General features: G+C 46.6%; 1 protein-coding gene across 4 annotated transcripts in view; it reads left to right on the forward strand.

Annotated features, from left to right (window-relative positions):
- Nucleotides 1–18065, forward strand: part of LRRTM4 (leucine rich repeat transmembrane neuronal 4) — a 134016-nt gene extending 115951 nt beyond the window's left edge. The window contains exons 3-5 of one of the 4 annotated variants that reach the window (XR_010350927.1): nt 4585–5184; nt 7696–7852; nt 14737–18054. Coding sequence is in view for 1 of the 4 variants with exons in the window: in XM_064400254.1 (XP_064256324.1) it covers nt 4585–4806 (222 nt within the window). In the remaining 3 variants the exon portion in view is untranslated. Of the gene's footprint in view, nt 1–4584; nt 5955–7695 lie in introns of those variants that run through there. The other 3 variants (XR_010350926.1, XM_064400255.1, XM_064400254.1) reach the window with 3 other exon arrangements.
- Nucleotides 18066–19293: the final 1228 nt, after the last annotated feature.

Consider the following 19293-nt stretch of genomic DNA (forward strand, 5'->3'; position numbering starts at 1 on the left):
AGGGTACCTGCATTTGCATGTTTGGATGCCTGAGTGTTCAGCAGAAAATCAGTGGAGGCTGTCAGAGGAAAAGTGGGCAGGGCATGTTGGAAAACCTTTGTTATGCAGGCCAGATTCTCCCCGAATTTTGGGTAACACCTTTTCATGCAGGCCAGAATCAACCTGAATTTTGGGTAACACCATTTTGAATTTTGGGTAACACCGTTTTGTGTTTTGGGTAACACCATTTAACACCAGGCCAGATTCTCCCTGAATTTTGGATAACACCTTTTCAATGAAGAACAGAATCCACCTGAATTTTGGTAACACCTTTTCAATGCAGGCCAGATTCTCCCTAAATTTCAGGTAACAGCTTTTCAATGCAGACCAGAATCTCCATGAATTTTGGATAACACCATTTTGATGCATGCCAGAATCAACCTGAATTTTGGGTAACACCTTTTTCTTGCAGGCCAGAATCTCCCTGAATTTTGAGTAGCACCTTTTCATGCAGGCCAGAATCAACCTGAATTTTGGGTAACACCTTTTGCATGCATGCCTGAATCTTCCTGAATTTTGAGTAGCACCTTTTCAATGCAGGCCAGAATCTCCCTGAATTTTGGGTAGCTCCAGCGACTCCAGCTGGTTTTGAGGGGAGCACTTGTGCTGCAGCAAAGCTTCAGAGCTGGGAACCTCTCCAGTGTCACTTGGACTTCAACAAGGAGGATTTGCATTCCTTAAACTCCCACCACTAAATCTTTTGTCTTCCTCCTGTAGCTGGGGATTTATGTAAATTGTGTTCCTTACAGGAGCTCTGTTTGAAGTGTGTGGCTGCTTGGATGGAACATTTCTGGCATTTAGAGTGGAGATCCGTGGGGTGTGGGCTTGAGAAGTCAATACTGGGAAACTAATCCAGGCCTAGAGCCCAAAACCTGCTGAACACTTCCACCTCTCACCGGGGAACAACTCCAAGCTTTGCTTAATTAACTGCTTGCAATTTTGGATAGAATAATGAAACCACCATGGGATGGTTTGGGTGGGAAGGGGCCTCAAAGCCCACCCAGTGCCACCCCTGCCATGGCAGGGACACATCCAGTTGTCCCAGGGTGCTCCAAGCCTGTCCTTGGACACTTCCAGGGATCCAAGGGGATCCCTGCTCTGGGAATTCCATCCCAGCCCCTCCCCACTCTCCCAGGGAAGGATGGACAGCATGGCAGAGAGTTCCAGCTGGTGCCAGGTATGGGCCAAACCCAAAATGTTCATTGCGTGTCTGATTCCGGAGCTCGTTCTCATGCTGATTCCTGTTTTCTTGCTGATATAACTTTTAGCGCTTCAGGTAAGAATTGGGCAGGGCTGGTTTTAGAAATTGAAAGAAAAAAATTAAATAGCAGATTTTCCGAAAATGTTGTGCAGGGACACAGCAGCTCAGAGAAGATGTGGCTGCCCCTGGATCCCTGGCAGTGCCCAAGGCCAGGCTGGAGCCACCAGGGACAGTGGGAGGTGTCCCTGCCATGGCAGGGGTGGCACTGGATGGACTTTAAGGTCATTTTCAACCCAAACCATTCCAGGATTCCATGTTAAATCCCTCCAGGGATGGGGACTCCACCACCAGCCCATTCCAGTGCTTGAGGACACAATCCCAGGGTTGTGTTTATTTGTCTGGATTTTTAAAAATTTATTTGACCGGAATTTGTTCTGATTTTTATTTTTTTGTCTCTTGGAGGCCAAAGCAGCTGAAAAGGCCCAGTTTAGGTCACAGCTGGGTTGTTTCAGTCTCTGCACAAACAGTCCTCACCTCAAAGAGCTCCAGACTCCAAGGACAAGCAGGGGCAGGACTGAAGATTCTCATTTTACAGCTCATAAAATGACTTGTGCAAGGTTATATCTGAGTGTCTCAGGTATTAGTTCCATATCAGGAGTGAAAAAAAAAAACTAAATTACCTCAGAACCTAGAACAAAAACAATTCTAAAATTAATTCTCTGCAGCTTAGATGATATTGAATGTGTTTTGTTGATCTCTGAATCTGTAAAAATAGAATAGTAACAGCTTTGTGTAAAGTGAACAGCATCCCCAGTGTTTTCCATCATTTTCCTGGATGAGTGCTGGCACAATTGTCCCCACAATTGCAGCAGTTTCCACAGCCAAGGCTGTGTCCTGGAAAAGCTTTCTGGGGGCTCAGGTGTCACCTACAGTCACCTCAGTGTAAATAAAAACTGAGCCCTTGTGTCTTCCTGCCAATGCAGAGCTGTTTTCCAGGGAAGGACAGGACTCTTTGTGGGACAGTCCTGGCGTCCTCCCTCTGGCCAGGAAGGTTTGAATTGCCCTTGTGGTCGTTTCCTTGGCTCTAGAGGCTTCCCCAGGGCTGCCAGAGGTGAAGAGGCTGGTGGCATCTCTGCCTTCAGTCTTCACTGGAGGACAAAGCTTCTCACATCCATTTGACACAATTATTTCTTTAATTTCCCTTGCACTGCCCTCAGAGGGTGAGTGCTGGTGGTTGGCAGATCTGTACAGGTGTGCTCATCCTGTGTTCATTGCGTGTTGTCCCATCCAAGCAGACATTTTAACACAAGCAGCTCTTCCACTACTACCTCTAACCTTAATTAACAACAGAAATAAAAACTATATCTTTACAACAAAGTTACTTTAACACCACACATACGAAACCCATTTTAATATTTGCAAAAAGCCAATATTACAATATGTCTCTGTAACACTCTGCCTCCCGTTTGGAGCTTGCAGCCAGGCCTCAGGTGCTTAATGGGCTGTGTGTTATTGCTGCCGAGCCAGGACCTCCATCCCTCAGCTCTCCGGAACACAAACAGTCCTTGGCTTTTATGGAATCATAAAGAGCTGCCTTAAAGCTGAGGCCAGCTCAGCCCTGACAGGCTCTGGCACAGACACTGCTCTATCCAGGGGAGATCCATGTTCTTGTGAATCCACAAGTGAGCACAGTTGTCCCATCGAATTCCGCCCAGCAGCTTGTCCTCTGCGTCCCTGCCACTCAGCTGCCATGTCAGATCATATTTGCAGCTGAATTCCAGCTCTTGGAAGGATTTTGGGATCTCTCCAGCGTTCTGCAGGGGATCAACATCAAGAGGAACTCTGACCCTGCAAAATTTCCCAATTAGCTTTAATGCTTTTGCTTTTTCCATGCTTTTTTTGGGGGGGATGAAGAGCACCGAGCAATGAAAATTTGGGAGAAATTAGCTCTGTGGTCTTCACTTAAAGTTCAGCCTGGAAAATCAAAAGGCATTTGTTCCAAGATTGGATTATGTGTAGGATATCTCCAGCTATAATGAGCTCAGGTTTGCTGGCAGCGTTAGAATCAACTCTCGCCTCTCTCTCCCCTGCCACATGTGTTTTTCTCCCTCAGAGCATATTTCTTTCGACTTGATCAGCTCATCTCTTGCAGATGATAAAATTATCTGCAAAGATTTGTATCTGATGTTGTGCCATAAATCATATTTAGTCGTAGGATTAACATTTGCAAGCGTAGAATATTTATGGAAGGGGAAAAAAAAAAAAGAAAAAAAGCAGGTGGGGGGCTGGCAGTTTCTGAGGATTTACATAAGGAAGAGTTGGGATTCAGGATGGATCTGGCAGGGTTTGGAAATACATTTGTACAAGGTGTGGATGTGCTCAGCTCTGGTGAGCAGCAGTGGAGCTGCTTTACAGTGTTTATCTTGGGGAGGTTGGAAGATAAAGAACGCGGGGAACCGTGACCTTGGGTGAGCAGCTTTGTCCTGGAAGCAATAAACAGATGTTCCAGCTGTGCTGGCACCACCCCTGCTGCCAGCTGCCTCTGCCTTTGACATTCCCAGGCCGCTCTGGGCGCTCTGGAAACACTCAGCACCTTTCCAGGAACTGGAAAAAGGGGTCAGTTTTGGAAGCGGCTGGGTTTACAAACCCCTTCGTTTGGTTTTCAGAGCTGGGTCATCCAAAAGAGTCAGAACTGAGCAGTTTGAACATCTTCCCACAAACTGGGGAAAGGAAGGGAGGGAGGGAGGGCAGCTCCCTCTGCTCTGGCTCCAGCACTGCCAGCCAGGAAATCCATCCAGGAGTGGGGACACAGATCATTAAATCCTGGAACAGCTTGGGGTGGGAGGGACCTTAAAATCATCCCATTCCACCCCCTGCCATAGGCAGGGACACCTCCTACTGTCCTAGGGGGCTCCAGCCTGGCTCTGGACACTTCCAGGGATCCAGAGGTTGGCACAGCTGCTCTGGGAATTCCATCCCAGCCCCTCCCCACCCTCCTAGGGAGGAATTCCTGCCCAATATCCCATCTAGCTGTGTAAAACCACTGTCCATATAAAAAGTCCCTCTCCCTCTTTTTTATCAGCCCCTTGAGGCACTGGAAGGGGCTCTAAGATCCCCCTGGAGCATTTCCTCCTCCAGGCTGAACACCCGCAGCTCTCCCAGCCTGGCAGTGCTGCCCAGAGGGACCTGAATGTTCTGCAGGGAGCTGGGAGCTCTCGGGGGTTTCTCCTGTGGGCTGATCCCGGGGGATTGAGGCCGCGTTGGGATTTCTGGTGATGCTGCACGAACACGAGGCTCGTCCTGGTGCTGACAGCTGCTGTTCTTTGGTCCCGTTTCTGGTGCAGGTCCCTCACCACATGAAGACTTTACCCTACTACAGCTATGACCAGCCCGTGATCGGCTACTGCCAGGCCCACAAGCCCCTCCACGTCAACAAGGGCTACGAGACGGTGTCCCGGGAGCCGGCGGAGACCTCCAACCTGGACCTGGGCCGGGACCACAGCTTCATTGCCACCATTGCGCGCTCCGCCGCCCCCGCCATCTACATCGAGAGAATACCCAACTAACGGGGGCCACCACCTCCGGGGACAGCTCTGGGAGGGACCTTTCGTCTGGGAGGAGACCAGGCAAGGCGCTCCAACCCCACCGTTCCAGCGGCAAACGCTCCGAGGGCAGCGGGTGGCGGCGGCCTCCGCGCGGCAGGAAGGCCGGAGCGCACGCGGAGAACTTCAGGATTTTCCTTGCTTTAAACTTTCAAACAAATTCCTCAGTGTAAATATTAAAGAGAGAGATTGTCGAGTTCTTTATTAAAAAGAACAACAGCAACAGCAACAACAGCAGCAACAAATAGATTTCACTCTAGCTACATAAAGGGATGGATTAAGAGTTTTGTTTGTATATTTGATTTTTCTACATTGCACGGTTCCAGGGAAGGAGAACCACAGGTAAAAATAAATGGGGTGGGGAGGGCAAGGCTCTGGGGAGGGTCAGCCATGTTCCCTTATTAAGTGTTTATTACAAAGATCCGTTTACTATTTTTGTTCTTTTTAAACCAACAAAAGATAGCTCTATATTTTCTTTTTTTCCTTTCAGGGGTTGGTTTTTCAGTTGGGGTTTGGGGTTTTTTTGGTTGTTTTTTATGTGGTTGAGCATTAATATTTCAACCTTCAGACATGGGCATTAAAGCTTATGTTGAACCAAAAGGACCTTGGCAATTGATGCAGCAGAAACAAAGAAACTTGGGTGCATGTACATTTAAGACACAGGCTGTACACTATGGAGGGGGCTTTTGATTTTTTTATCTTCATTGTGCTTCATTGTTGACACTCTAATTCCTTTTTGGGCTCTAAAAAAAAAGGGGAAATACTGCAACAGAGTCACGACTCAGATTTCCAGGCCAGTGATGCTTGTTAAGCAAAATTCGTGGACATTTGGGAACCAAAATGGAAGTGAAGTGCTTGAAATGGATCAGAAGGAAAATCTTTTAAAGAGCATTTAGTGCAACTCACTGGCTGACACAATTTCTAAAACACAGCAGAATGTGTAACGTTGTTTTTTGGTTTGGGTTTTGGTTTTGTTTTTTATTAATTATTATGATCAGTTAGTTTTTGTGTAGTTTTTATCAATAAAATGACAACAACAAACAAACAAAAAAAAAAAGAAGTGGTGGAAAAAAATAAACATATTATTTTGTGGTTGGGATACCACAGCCATGCTACTGTTTGAATGATTTCTCTAGGTGTGTGACACGGGAGTGAGGGGACAATGCTGGCTCCTGTTCCTCCCCTCTTGGAAGGAAATCAGGGAATTGTGCTGAATTTAAAAAACCTAAGTCCGAAGAAGCACAATTTATTTGGTTTGTCTAAAAAAAGAGGTGGTTTGGGGGCTGGGGGAGGGGAAGAGAGGGAAAACAACCTTTTTTTTTAAACTAAAAGTTGGGTTTCTAACCAGAAGGGAGGTTTTTCATCTGCAAACCTGAGCTGGAGCTAAACCAACTCAGATGAGAACATGAGGGATAAGTTTTTATCTGGAGGGGGAATAACATATTGACAAAGTTTAGGACAGAATGAATTTGGTGATTATTTCAGGTATTTATTTGGGTGTGTTATGCAAAATCTTGGCCACAAGGCTTAATGAATTCCTGAAAGTGCTGAGTGCTGTCTCCTAGACACAATATTCTATTGTCTCCTGTGTTTCTCACCTGGAAAACTGATTTATTTTTCCCTGGAAGGCAAGGAAGGATGGGGATGGATGTGCTGGGCTAGGCAGGGAAACGTGGGCACATAGAGTGAACCTGAAGCACAGAAGGTAATGCATTTAGAATTAAGTGTTGGGCAGGAAATGAAAAGAAAATGGAGTGAAAATCCAGGTGAGAAGTTTCCAGATGAGATCTCCTGAGATCTTTCAGCCTTGGCAGTGCCATGGATGGAGGGGAAAAGCTGCTCCAAGCACGCGTTTAACACACTGAGCCATGCAGCTGAAAATGAAAGAACTCCCACCCATTCCTGTCAGCTCCAGGTCAGCAGGAGGATGCATTCCAATAAACACCCAGAGGGGAACAGCATTCCCGTGCTCCTGAAGGATGAGAATGGAAATATTTTTATTGTAAGGGTCATTAATGGCAATTGTATAATTGTTTGTAATTTTTGAGAGGATCGTTCTGCATCTGCCAGGACCGGGGAAGGAAATGTCACCCAGAAATATTTCTTGTCTTGGTGTGTTTTTTCCTTAGCCCTCCACCTGCTGGGCATGTGGATATTGGATAATATATTGTTTATTTTTAAATTTCATTTATAATTGTCTTGAATGCAACTTCCCCCTCTGCTCTGGGAAAAGCTACTGAAAGAGAAGGTAAAATTAAACAAACTCCCCCTGCTTTATTTCCTTATTTCAAAATAACCTAATTTTAGCATTGATTTGGAGGATGTTTGGAACTGACATTAGATTACTGATTTTCTTGGCAATTAGTGGGAATTGTGGGAACAAAATAAACTACTGCGGGCACAATCTCTGGGTAAATTCATTGTTTTCTGCCCAAAATGTTGCTGGGTTTCCTCTGTTTATACCCTGATGCCAGTCTGGACAAGATGCCCATAACTCCTGTTTGTATTCTTAAAAATAAAGGAGAAAATGCTCCAAGAATGAGTTGATGGCATGAAGTTAAACCTTCCTCAAGTGCTAAAGGTCTGGAAGAGCCAAAAATTTGTGTCCTGGATTGCTTTGGATCAAAGCAGAAGCTATTGGGCTAAGCTCAAGTGATCAGACCAAAAGGGCTCTTAACTGATGTGGGGCTCCAGATTTTACAAAAATCAAAAATTTCATTCTCCTGCCTGCAATTAAAGCCAAATAAATTTATATAAAATTTGCTCTCCAGCCATAATGCCAAAAGCCAAGATCAATGTGTTGATCCCCAGCCTTTTGTTGTGAGTTTTATATTTGTTGTGTTCTTTTTGAAGTCTCAGTTCCTGGATTCATGTGATCCTGTTGCACCTTCAGCTTCAGACCGTGTCCAAACTCTCTTTAGGCCAGGCCTTTCTACTCCTCTTCACACAGTTCTGGTGAGGAAAGTGGCTGCTCTGCACGGGAGAATGGAGAAACTCAACAGGTTTCCAGGTAAGACCCAAAAATTAAAAATTAGACTTTGATGGTGTTCCTCTCCCAGCAAAGGGGCGTTAACAAAGGGACCTCGTTAGTGAATAGTGGCTTTGGTGGCACCTTGGAGGTCACAGAGCCCCCAGAGAAGCTGCTGAGCTTCCAACCAAAGCTGTGAACTTCGTGCTCTGCAAAAAAACTCAACAACTGATGGGTCTAAGTAACAGATTCTCCAAGAATCTGAGGGATTCTTGGGGGAAATCAGATGCTGCTTTTCTCCACCACTCATAGTCACTTTGAAAATGTCCATGGGGCGCTGAAATTCCTCTGTCCTGGGAATTCCGGTGGGTTCTGCATCCCAGAGCCTGTCCCAGCACTTCTGCTCAGAGTTATTTCCAAGGCTGGCAATATTTTGCTGTGAGATTTAAAAATCTTTTGGAATAAGCTGCCCTTTTCAGTAATGAATTGCAAGTGTTCTGAAGATTGATAAACACAATTTCATCCTGACTCCCCACTGGAAAAAGTCCCTGAAGGAATTTGGCACGATGGCCATGGCAAATCTAGTGCTTTTATAGATATTTTCAAGCTGCATGAAGATTTAAGGCTCTGATGTAGTGTGTATTGAAAGTTATTAATTTTTAGGTGGTTTTGGCTCCTTTAAATGTCACTTGTCACTTTTTTAAAGCTGTAGAAAGGAAGGGGGGGTTGGTGGGGCTGGGAGTCCATCAAGCTGGAACCTTGCCTTAAATTAAGAAAAATAAATTACCTGTCTGATATTAATGCCTTCCTCATAAGAGTGAGAGCAATAAAGAAGGCTCAGACTGATTTGGAGTTTGGGTTTGTTGGAGGGCAGGAATTAAAAACCATCCTTGATCCCCAGAAAATGGAGGAAAGCAGATTTCAGGGACACACCACCCATTCCTCAGGGCAAGAGCAGGAAATGTTCTTATCCCCAGAGATCCTGCTCATCACTGAGAAGATGAGGTTTGATTATCTTGATTTTAAAAAGTGTCATTATCAGTATGATAAAGATAAGAATAAATTAAAAATAAGAATAAACCTGCCCCTTTTGGAGGAGAAGCTGTGGCTGGCCCATCCCTGGAAGTGTCCAAGGCCAGGTTGGATGGGGTCTGGAGCAACCTGGGACAGTGTCCCTGCAGGGTGTTGGAAATGGATTTTTCAGGTCCCTTCCAACCCAAACAATTCCATGATTCTCTAATTAAAAACCATTCCATGATTCTCTGATAAAAATTCCCCAGCCTGACCCCATTCTGTGAAAGAGTTAAGCAGAAAATCCCAATAAAGAAACTCAAAATCACAGCAGAGCTGGGTCCCAAGTGGAGTAAAACACCAAATGTCCCTGATTTGCTCCATGCAGTTATTCCAGCAGCACTTAGTGCCTGTTCCTGGCCTTGGAGCCCTGCTGCTGGGATTTAATAAAGCGTGGGCAGCTTAAAGTAAATGAGGCCTAGCAGGGAATGCTGTCAGTCCTAACTGGAGCCAGGGGACACATCCCAGCCCTGCCACGCCATGCCAGGACAGATCCCAGGCTGGTACAAACCCACCTGTGTCTGGGGCAGGGTTCTCTCAGTCTCAAGCTGCATCAAGGGAAATATAGGTTGGATATCAGGAAAAAGTTCTTTACAGAAAGGGTGATAAAGTTCTGGAACGTTCTGCCGGGGAAGGTGGTGGAGTCACCATCCCTGGGTGTGTTTAACAAAGCCTGGATGTGGCAGTGAGTGCCAGGGTTGAGTTGGGGTGTTTGGGCTGGGTTGGATTGGGTGATCTTGAAGGTCCCTTCCAACCGAGTCATTCTGTTAATTCAGTGCCAAAAACAGTATTCATTTACAAGACAAAAAAGGCCTTTTTTTCTTTTTTTCCCCCTTCAGTGCCAGGGTTTAGTTGAGGTGTTGGCGCTGGGTTGGACTCAGTGGTCTTGAAGGTCTCTTCTAAACCGGTGATTCTGTGATTAAACCCAGCTCTTTACAAGCTTGCTCTCAGTGACAGATTTTGGAAATCAGTGACAAAGTCAAACCAGGCCTCTGTGCCCGCCCCCTCCCCTGCTACCCCCCAGTGATATTTTGTGTATTAAAAAGGCAGAGGAAAATCAAGTTGATAAGGCACAAACTCCAGCAGCTCGTGACTTTCAATCAGCGCCTCGGGCTCCCCAGCGCTCTGGAGGGCTCTCGTTGCTAAAAGGGTGTGCTCAGAACAGCGGGATCCAGGGCATCTTGAGAGCCTGATGAGGGAGGGAAAAGAAAGCATTTTTCTCCCAAATCCTCCTGGGATTTAGGGTTGAAAGAGAGGGCAGGTCGGCAAATACGGTGATGTCAGGGTCCTGCTGGGATAGAAAATGTGGTCACAATAATTTAGAGCAAAATACATCATAAAATCTTGTCATAAAATCATAGAAAGGCCTGGGTTAGAAAATCCCTTTTAAATTCCTTGTGTTGGACAAAGGGAGTAACACTCCAATAAACTGTTGGTGATATTCAAGTTGTAATTTATAAACAGTCTCCTCAAACATTGTGGTATTTGCAATGTATTTATATCATATTATGTAAGATAAATGGCTGGCAAACATTCATAAAGTATTTATTGGACATGCCACTGTTTGTTCAATGATTTATAAATCAATGCTGGGAAAAGGGAAAGTGGTGGCAGAGTTTCAGATAAATTCGTTGCAAAATATTTGCTGTGCATCAATAATTCTGATATTAATTAGTTTAGGCCTTATCTGCAAGTGCCTTGGGAATGATTTACAGTTCACTTTTTCTTCAATCCCAAGCTCAAGGGGCTGGAATTCCTACTTGGGCTGGAATTCCTGCTCAGGTTGGGGCCAGGCTGGGGTGTGCACAGTCCTGGTTCTGTCCGGAGCTGGATCTGTTCATGGTTTGTGCATGTCTTGGTTTGAAAGGACAGGTGTCTGCTCAGGAAGGCAGGACCCTCCCCTGAAACGGAAAATGTAAATCCCCTCCCTCCAAATTATTATAATGATGAAATTAAAAGGCTCTCAGGCAAAGGTATTGGAGTAGGAATAACAGTTCTTAACTATGAAAATTTTAAAAATACAAATGCTAGAGTACAAAAAAGAAAACAAACTACTGCCAGAGTCAGAGCAGGAGCTGTCCCCCTGTGGATCAGGGTGGTGGCACAGTCCCATCCCATGGGGGCTCAGCCCTCCTGCAGTGCCAGCTGTGGTTCTGCTGGAGCAGGGATCCTGGACAAGTGGGGAGTTTTCCTCTGAAGCTCCAGAGGAAAGCTGCTGGAGATGGGCCTGGTGTTCCTCTGGGAATGCAGGGCAGAAGAAAGCTGCTCCTCTGGGAATGCAGTGGGCAAAGGCTGCTGGGGTGTCCCAAACCTCAGATTGTATCCAGGTAGGAATGCTTGGCTCCTCCCCTGGGCGGAGCATCTCCCAATGGGATGATGGAATTTGATCAGCCATGCAGGGACACTCACTGGCCATGAACAGCAGATAATTAATAATTAATTCCTCCCCTGGAGGGAGGATTGTCTGTGGAAGAGATAAAGAAAACTGCCTGATGAACAGGAGAGAACTGCCCCACCTCTGACAGATGGTGATAGACCACACACCCAGCCTAAGACAAGCAGCTTCCCAGTTTACTGCCCCAAATTCCCTCTTTGTGCTCCCAGCTGCAAATGGACTGGGGAAAGGTCAGGAATGGGAAGGAGCAGCTGCTTTAGGGGAAGGTAGAAATCAGCAGCTCCATAAACTGCCAGAATTAGTTAAATCTCCATCTTCAGCCTTAATACCCACAACCACCTTCCTGCCCTGGGAGTTTGAAGCAGAAATGTGAAGTTGTGGCGCTTTGCTGCCCTTTCGTGCCTGATCCCAGCATGGAAAATGGAGCTGACATAAACTGGGAGTATCCAAATGATTTGTAAGTATCTGGGCTAATGAATGAGTTAGAGCTCTGTCAATATTTGCAGCCAGGGCTGTGGAATTAGCGTGGGTAATGCATGCAGGAGATGTAATTTTCAATTTGCTTATCAATGTAAACATTCATTTAAAGCCGAAGGTAAGCCTGGTTTACACAACTTTGCTTGCTGGGAAAGCGGGGAAATTTATAATTTACATTTTTCAAGGGAGGGCTGCTCACAGGTACGCAAATCAGGAATATTTTGGTGTTGTTTTGCAGTGCAAAATTCAGTTCTTTCCTAAACACCAAACCAGATTCTTGCATCCCATGGAAGATGACCTGATGTGTTATTTCAAGTATATTTTTTCATGTTTATTGTATGTTTTCTCCCTGAGAACAAGAAATCTTTCCCAAAACAAATCTTTTTGTCTCTCTCTGGTTTCCCCTGCTATTGTTGAGCAGATCATAATCTCATCCATAATGGATGTGGGACTGAAAAATTCCAGGGAGTTCACATTTACCAGCGTTGCCGAGGGAAGGAATTCTCTCCCGAAGATTCAGCTTTAATATAAAAGAGGAATAGCTGATATTACCATGTTCAGATCCAAAAACTGATAATGGAGCCCTGCTGATGTTTAATATCAGCTGGATTCCATTGGCCTTGTGCTAGCATCATTTTTGAAGGTTGGATTTGTGGTTCTGTGATGAGGAGCTGGAATAATTAAATCCCTAAAAATCTACTGCCCTGGAACTGCATGTCAGGAAAAGACCTCTCTGATAGATCTCTTTTCAATTGTAATCAAATTGAAGGAATTTGGTATTTTTGGGATATGATTAAAATGTAGCTGAATGTGGCAGAGGAGCTCAGTTATCTCAGAGTTTCTGATGCAGCAGAGCACAAGGGTTTCTTCACAGCTGCTTAAACCAACAATTTTATTTTATATCTCAGTTATCATTCTCCCAGGGAAAGGAAACAATTGATCCCATCAAAACTTGGTTTTGTTTGACACCACTTTTTGAAGTGTTTCAGGTCAGGCCTAGCAGGGGGAGGTGAATTATCTCCTGTCTGCACAGTGCAGGCACCACCCACCACTCCTTGGTCCTTGCTGAGTTCCCCAGGGCTGTTGTTTTATGGAAATAACTGGAATTCTGGAGTTCTGCTGCATCTCAGCCCTGGTGGAATTTTACTTCAGGCCATTGCACCAAAATCTTCTGGAAGTTTCTCCCCCAGCCTCTCTGGCAGGTGGAATTGTCAAAACAAAAATCAATCTTAACAGAAAAATGTTCTTAATTAACTCAATGGAATAATAAAACATCATTAAAATGAAAATAACAACATGATAAATTTACTGGAGAAACTAAAAAGGGTATAAGGAGCATATTATGCTTTTAGGGGATTCGGTTTTGCTTGCAACAACTTGTGGCTTCATCAAAAACAAAGCAATCATTGTGTTCTCTTTTGTCCATATTGGTCCATATTAGTCTAAAACTGTCTTTTTCCACTCCATATTTAATTATTTTGTTCTGTTGTTTTTGGGTTTTTTTAATCTATGGAGTCGGAGCAGCACCAGGAATGGGATGAAGGCTCTGGCTTCTGTGGGGAAAATATGGGAAAAAAAAAAACAAACAAACATGCAGACACAGGGGAGGGAGGGAAATAACCTTAATTCTGGGAGTTTGGCATTAAGTGGGTGAGAAGCAGAGCAGGCCCCTTGTGCTGGTGACAGCAGGAGAGCCGGGGGACAAAGCCCATGCGGGGACCAGCTGTGCACAGAGGCACTTGGGGAGGCAAAGTGGAACATCTGTGCAGCACAGGAACCACGGGGGAAGGAGCTGCCAGGGAATCCAGGCTCGGGGACAAACAACTGCTCCTGCCCGAGCCCTTTTTGTGTGCATTTCCCAGCAGGAGCAGTGAGGCAGCAGGGAAGGAGCTGAGCGCCAGGTGGGAGAACTTCTGGCGCAAGGAATGTGAAAAACGCCAGCCACTTGTTTTCAGAATTTTTTTAAGTTTAATAGTAGTAAGATGGTTATAAAAATAGTGATATAATTAGAGTAATAAAAATTTGGACAATTAGGCTTTAGAGACTGAGAATTGTCAGTATGAGAATTGTCTCATATTTTTTGTATGAGACAATAAAAACAAAGGGTTATGGACAGTCTGGGTACCTTTTCAGGCAAAATAAGCCTGAAAAAGGACCCACATTACCCTTAAAAGCAATAGCCTGTTGCATATTCATACTCCTCCCACATGTGAATTGTCTGTTTGGTCAGGATAACATCCAGTGAGCATGTAATGAGGACCCTGCTATTGATATGCCATCTATCAGCATCTGCCACCTGAAGAAAATATGGAGCAAGGCCCAGACTGGAAGGGATAAGGAGAAGGAGCCAAAACCACAGCCAGGAAACACACATCCTCTAAAAAGGCAGATCTGAGGAGGGGCCATGTAAAATAGTTCCTGGAATATGGAAACTAGTTGATGGATATGCATAAGGGTCTATGAATATGCAACAGGCTGATGGAAGGGAAAAGGGATTTAAGGGGCATCCCAAAGATAACAGGGGGGAATTCAGGATCTCTGGGGCACAGGGGATCTATAGGGCAGGATCTTTGGGGCAGAAGGAATCTATGGGGCAGGATTTCAGGATATGTGGGGCAGACAGGATCATAATCTTTGCTTTATTGTCCTTGTCTCCTATTGTCCTTTATTAAACTTTTTTAATTTTCACAGGAGGGTGAACGTGTTTTTCACAAGAGGCTGCACGTGCCTCTCCCACTTCCAAATCCCCCCTGTTCTCCCTGCTGCACACAGCGACCCTGCCACAAGGCCATGAACACCTCCAGGTCTTTATTTATTCTGGCATTTCCGCAGGCCCTGCCAGGGGTTGTTGTTTTCTTTCCTAGGCACGCTCAGTATTTCCATGGACAGCGTGGGTTTCATCCTTTAATTTTATCCCCTGTGTTTGACAGAGAGGCAGGAGTGGAAAATGCTTTTTGTCACCCTCCAATTCTCACCTGTGCAGGTGCCACGTGTGGTGGTGACAGAGACAGAGCAGGAGCAGATTCCATGGAAAAACCCTGCGGATGGAGCTGGGTGCTGCTCCTGGAGGAGGGGAGCTGTGCTTGTCACATCACTGCCATGATTTTGATTCCTCCTGGGTTTTCACAGTGACTTCCTCCATTTGCTCTGCTGGATGAGTCAGGAATGCAGAGCCCTGAGCTGCTGCAGTGTCCATGCTCTGCCCTGCCTCGCTGCCTCAGCTGCTCCCTGCCCAGCTCCTGCCTTCCCTCCCCACCAATTCTGAATTCACATTGAGAGGAAAATTAATCCACAAACATCAGAGGTTTATGTCCAAAAAGGAGACAGAAGAGTTCTTTTACTTTATTGGAATAAAGGGAGAGGCCATGGGGCATTCCCCTGGGGTCTCTCCAGTTTTCTCCTGGAGAAGTTTTGAAGATTCCTCAACACTTCAGAGAGAAAACCTTGCTGTTTTCTCCTGTTCTAATTGTATGGGCAGGAGGGGAATAAGAAATCAGCTCTTTCAGATTTGTCAATTTTCAGAAGCTATTAAGCCATTCTGGTTTAATTTGGGTTCAGAGCCGTTCCATTATGGATGCAGGGAGGGAGCCATCCCTGGTGACCCTCGGGACATGCCAAAGTGCTTTAAGATCAGTTTGGGCAGTCAGAGATGTGTGAGTAATAAAACGTCTGCTCCAGGAGGGCCTTTGCCCACCCTTGGCAGGGGAACCTGGCAAGAAGCTCCTCCACAGCTTTGCTGCTCCTTCCCATCCCTCTGCCTCCTTCAGGAGCAATCTCCATCTTTTCCTTTCCATCTCTCCTCTGATTTTTTCCCTTTCTTTCCCAGCAAACCTCTGAAGTTAAGGCACCACAAGATGCAACATGACATAATCAATAGAGAAACTTTCCTAGCTTGCCAAGGCTTGGGATTTTTTTTTTTTTTTTTTTGAAGTGTCTTGCTATCTGTCAGCATGTGCTAATTGAGCCTACACACCCATATGGCACCTGCTCCCTGGAGGGAAGCGTTTCCATAGCCCTGGAGAGCACGGGGAGCGCTTGGGAGGGAAGCATTTGCCTGGGAATGTTGTATTCCTGGAAAACAAACTGGGGATGGGACCCACAGGGCTCAGCTGGAGCCTTTGGTGTCGCTTAGAACGCTTACACTGTGTGAGCTGTGCCATGCTTGGCTTAAATTTAGAACTGTGGAATGTTTTCATTCTGAAGAGGGTGAGAGAAATGATGTTGGGGGGTTTCTGATGAGTCCAAGCAGGGCAGCAGCTCTGTTAAACCTGAGGGGTGGTGGCTGTGCTGCCCAGACATCACCAGGAATGGCTCGGCAGCAGAGGCAGCCACCCCAGCTGAGTTCAGCAGCTGGAATTTCACATTCCCACCCTCCCTGGGGCAGTCTCACCAAAACCTCAGCCAGGGTTCAGGAGCTCTCCAGCCCCTGTGCCAGGGAGAGCTGGGTTCCACCTCGGCATTCAGGAGGCATCTGCCACCGTGGGGAAGGGAGGTGGCAGATCCCATCCACAGATGGGCAGACAGAAGGAGAAGGGGCTGCCTGAGCCATGCCTGGAGAGGGAGCATAAAAAAATATCAAACAGTCATGAGTTTTGCTCTGTGAAGGAAACAAAACACACTCGGTGAGGTTCTGAAGGGCTGGGGAGGCTGGGGCTCTGTCAGCCTGGTCACCAGCTGGGGCAGATGTGACAGGAGGCCTGGGAGGTGTGAAACACCTACAGATGTGTGAATATGGATGATGCAGAGCTGCAGGGCTCTGCAGAAGAAACACGTGGAGTTGTGGGCAGGCAGCTGAAGGTTTGGGATCAGTGGGGCTGGCACCAGGCTCATCTGCACCTCCTGAAACCCCTGGTCAGCCCCAAATTACAGAGATCATTTGGCATGGGGCTGGCACAAGGCCCATCTGCAGTTCCTGAAGCCCCCGGTCAGCCCCAAATGACCTAGAGATCAGTAGGCCTGGCACAAGACTTTTGTTCACCTCCTGAAGCCCCTGGTCAGCCCCAAAAGACCAGGACATTAATGGGGCTGGCACTTTCCAGAGTCCCAACACAGCTTGGCACAGATTGGCCAAAGAGTGAAAACAACTCACCCCACAATCCAATGAAACCATCACCTGTGGGTAAACAATCTCCAAACACATTCCACACAGGAGAAGCAAATGAGATAAGAATTGTTTTCCTTTTCCTCTGAGGCCTCTCAGCTTCCCAGGAGAAAAACCCTGGGCGAAGGGATTTTTTTCAGAGAATGTGGATGTGACATCAACCCGGGAAATGTGGCTTTGCTGGCTGGACTTTGTTTGGGAAGGGAAGTGCTGGTGACCAGATGTGCGTGGGAGCAGGGAGGAGGTGCTGTGGGCTGGCAGAGCTGGTGGCAAACACAGAGTGGGCACGAATTGGATTAGAGCAGCTCGGATGGCAGCAGTGGGTGTTCGCCTGCAGATCCTGCTCTGGGAATATCCCAGGATTTGGGATGGAGGCACCAGGGCTGCCGGGAGCTCAGCGGTGCCTGTGCTTCAGCTGGGGCCTGCCTGCTTACACAACAGGCCGAGGGGATTGCAGCAGGGATGTTTTCCTGCCTGTTTTTCCGTGTGGGTGGAACTTGGTAGACAGGAATCCTCAGGTGGGGAAGGGGAACGAGTGCCTGGGGCAGAGGGAATGTGCTAAACTCGGCACTAACACGGCACCGAGGCCTCAGCCTGGCTATAAATTGCCACCTTGCGAAGCAATTTTGGCTTTTGCTGTGTTCTCACTTGTGATAAATTTGCTGGGAGCTGGAGGTGTTTCGCCTCGGATGCCTTGAGCTGTTCCCTGAGTCTTTCCCAGGGCTTGGAGAGGGAATTTGTCTGTCTCCTGTGCACACTCTGCACATCCTCAGAGAGCCAGGGAGGTGTTTTCCCTGGGAAAACCTGCAGAGGCCTTGTCTCTCAGAAACACATTTTCTCCACACATTTTGGGAGCAAACAAGGAAAATATTTATTTTTCTGCTTTTTTCTCATCTATTGGTTTAAATTATTTACTTCTCTACACATTCAGCATTAGAAAGTCCTCTGAGTAACCCAAGCAATGGAGATGAAAACCCCGGCAAGAGGCTGTGTACAAACTGATTAAATTGGGCTCCAAAATCTGCTCTGAAGTCAGAGTGATGTTAATCAGCAGCAGAACTGAATGAGGGAAAAGATAAACACACACTTGGTTTTCCAGCACTTTCAGAACGGCCCCCACAGCTGCTTTGGTTCAAAATATTGATTTTATTTTCTGTAGATATTTTTTAATGTATTTAACACTTTTTTTAATGTGACAATAAAGATATTTGAATGATTCAAATTGAAGTGTTTCATTTCCAAACAGAATCATGGAATTATTTAGGCTGGAAAAGGCCTTTAAGGCCAAGTCCAACCATATTTCTGTAGCTTTGTCGTGTTTAACTTCGTCTAATGCAGTTAAAAAGAACTTAAAGGAGAAACTCTGGGATATCTCAATAGCATGTGTCCAAATAAAATATTTTACAGCTGTTTCCTCCCACCTCTTCACCCCCAAAAATCAAATTACTGCAATCAGTGTCACTTTAACCAGAATGTATTTTAGTTCCTGTTTGGCCCTTCTTTCCCTAAAACTCCTGCACCCAGAAGGCCTGGAGGGAATTTTTATTGGAGTGTTTTGAGGTGAGTAAGACCACCTGATCTTTTAAATAATAATCTAAAATGGAGGGAGAACTCCTTCTCTTGCTGCAGGAGCCCCTCCCACTGTTCCCATCCCGGTGCAGCTGTCTCCAGCTCACCTGTGGGAATGCTGCCACACCTGGGACAGGTGGAATGGACACTCTGGGAGAGGGTCCTGCATCATCCCCACCCTCCTGGAGGGAGCTCCAGCCAAACCCAGAGGTGGGAAAAGGCAGCCCCAGGAAAGCTCTGGAATGGCACCAGTGGAATTCACAAACAGGGCCCTTGGCTTCCCAAAAAATGCACAGTGAGAGCTGGGAACCTTCTCCGCCTCTGATTCCTGCTGGTTGAAAACACTGGGAAGTGTTCTGTGCTTGTTCTGCGGGGATGGTTCAGCCTGGAGGGTTGGGGTGACCGAGCTGTGACCTCCCAGTGCCTGGAGGAACCCACGGGGAACAGGAGAGAGAGGAGGGACAGGACACAGGGAACGGCTCCAAACCAAATGAGAGCGGGGCTTCGATGGGATTTTGGGATAAAATTCCTCCCTGGGAGGGGCTGGGATGGGATTCCCAGAGCAGCTGGGGCTGTCCCTGGATCCCTGGAAGTGTCCACAGGAGAAGAGAGGGCTCCAGGGAGAGCTCAGAGCCCTTCCAGGACCTAAAGGGTCTCCAGGAGAGCTGGAGAGGAATTAGGGACAAAGGATGGAGGGACAGGACACAGGGAATGGCTTCCCACTGGAAAAGGCGAGATTTGGGTGGGATATTGAAAGGAATTCCTAGCTGGGAGGGTGGGGAGGGGCTGGGATGGAATTCCCAGAGCAGCTCTGGCTGCCCCTGGATCCCTGGCAGTGCCCAAGACCACCCTGGGACAGTGGGAGGTGTC

The sequence above is a fragment of the Passer domesticus genome, chromosome 28 (genome assembly GCF_036417665.1).
Source record: "Passer domesticus isolate bPasDom1 chromosome 28, bPasDom1.hap1, whole genome shotgun sequence".
Taxonomy (NCBI): Eukaryota; Metazoa; Chordata; class Aves; order Passeriformes; family Passeridae; genus Passer; species Passer domesticus.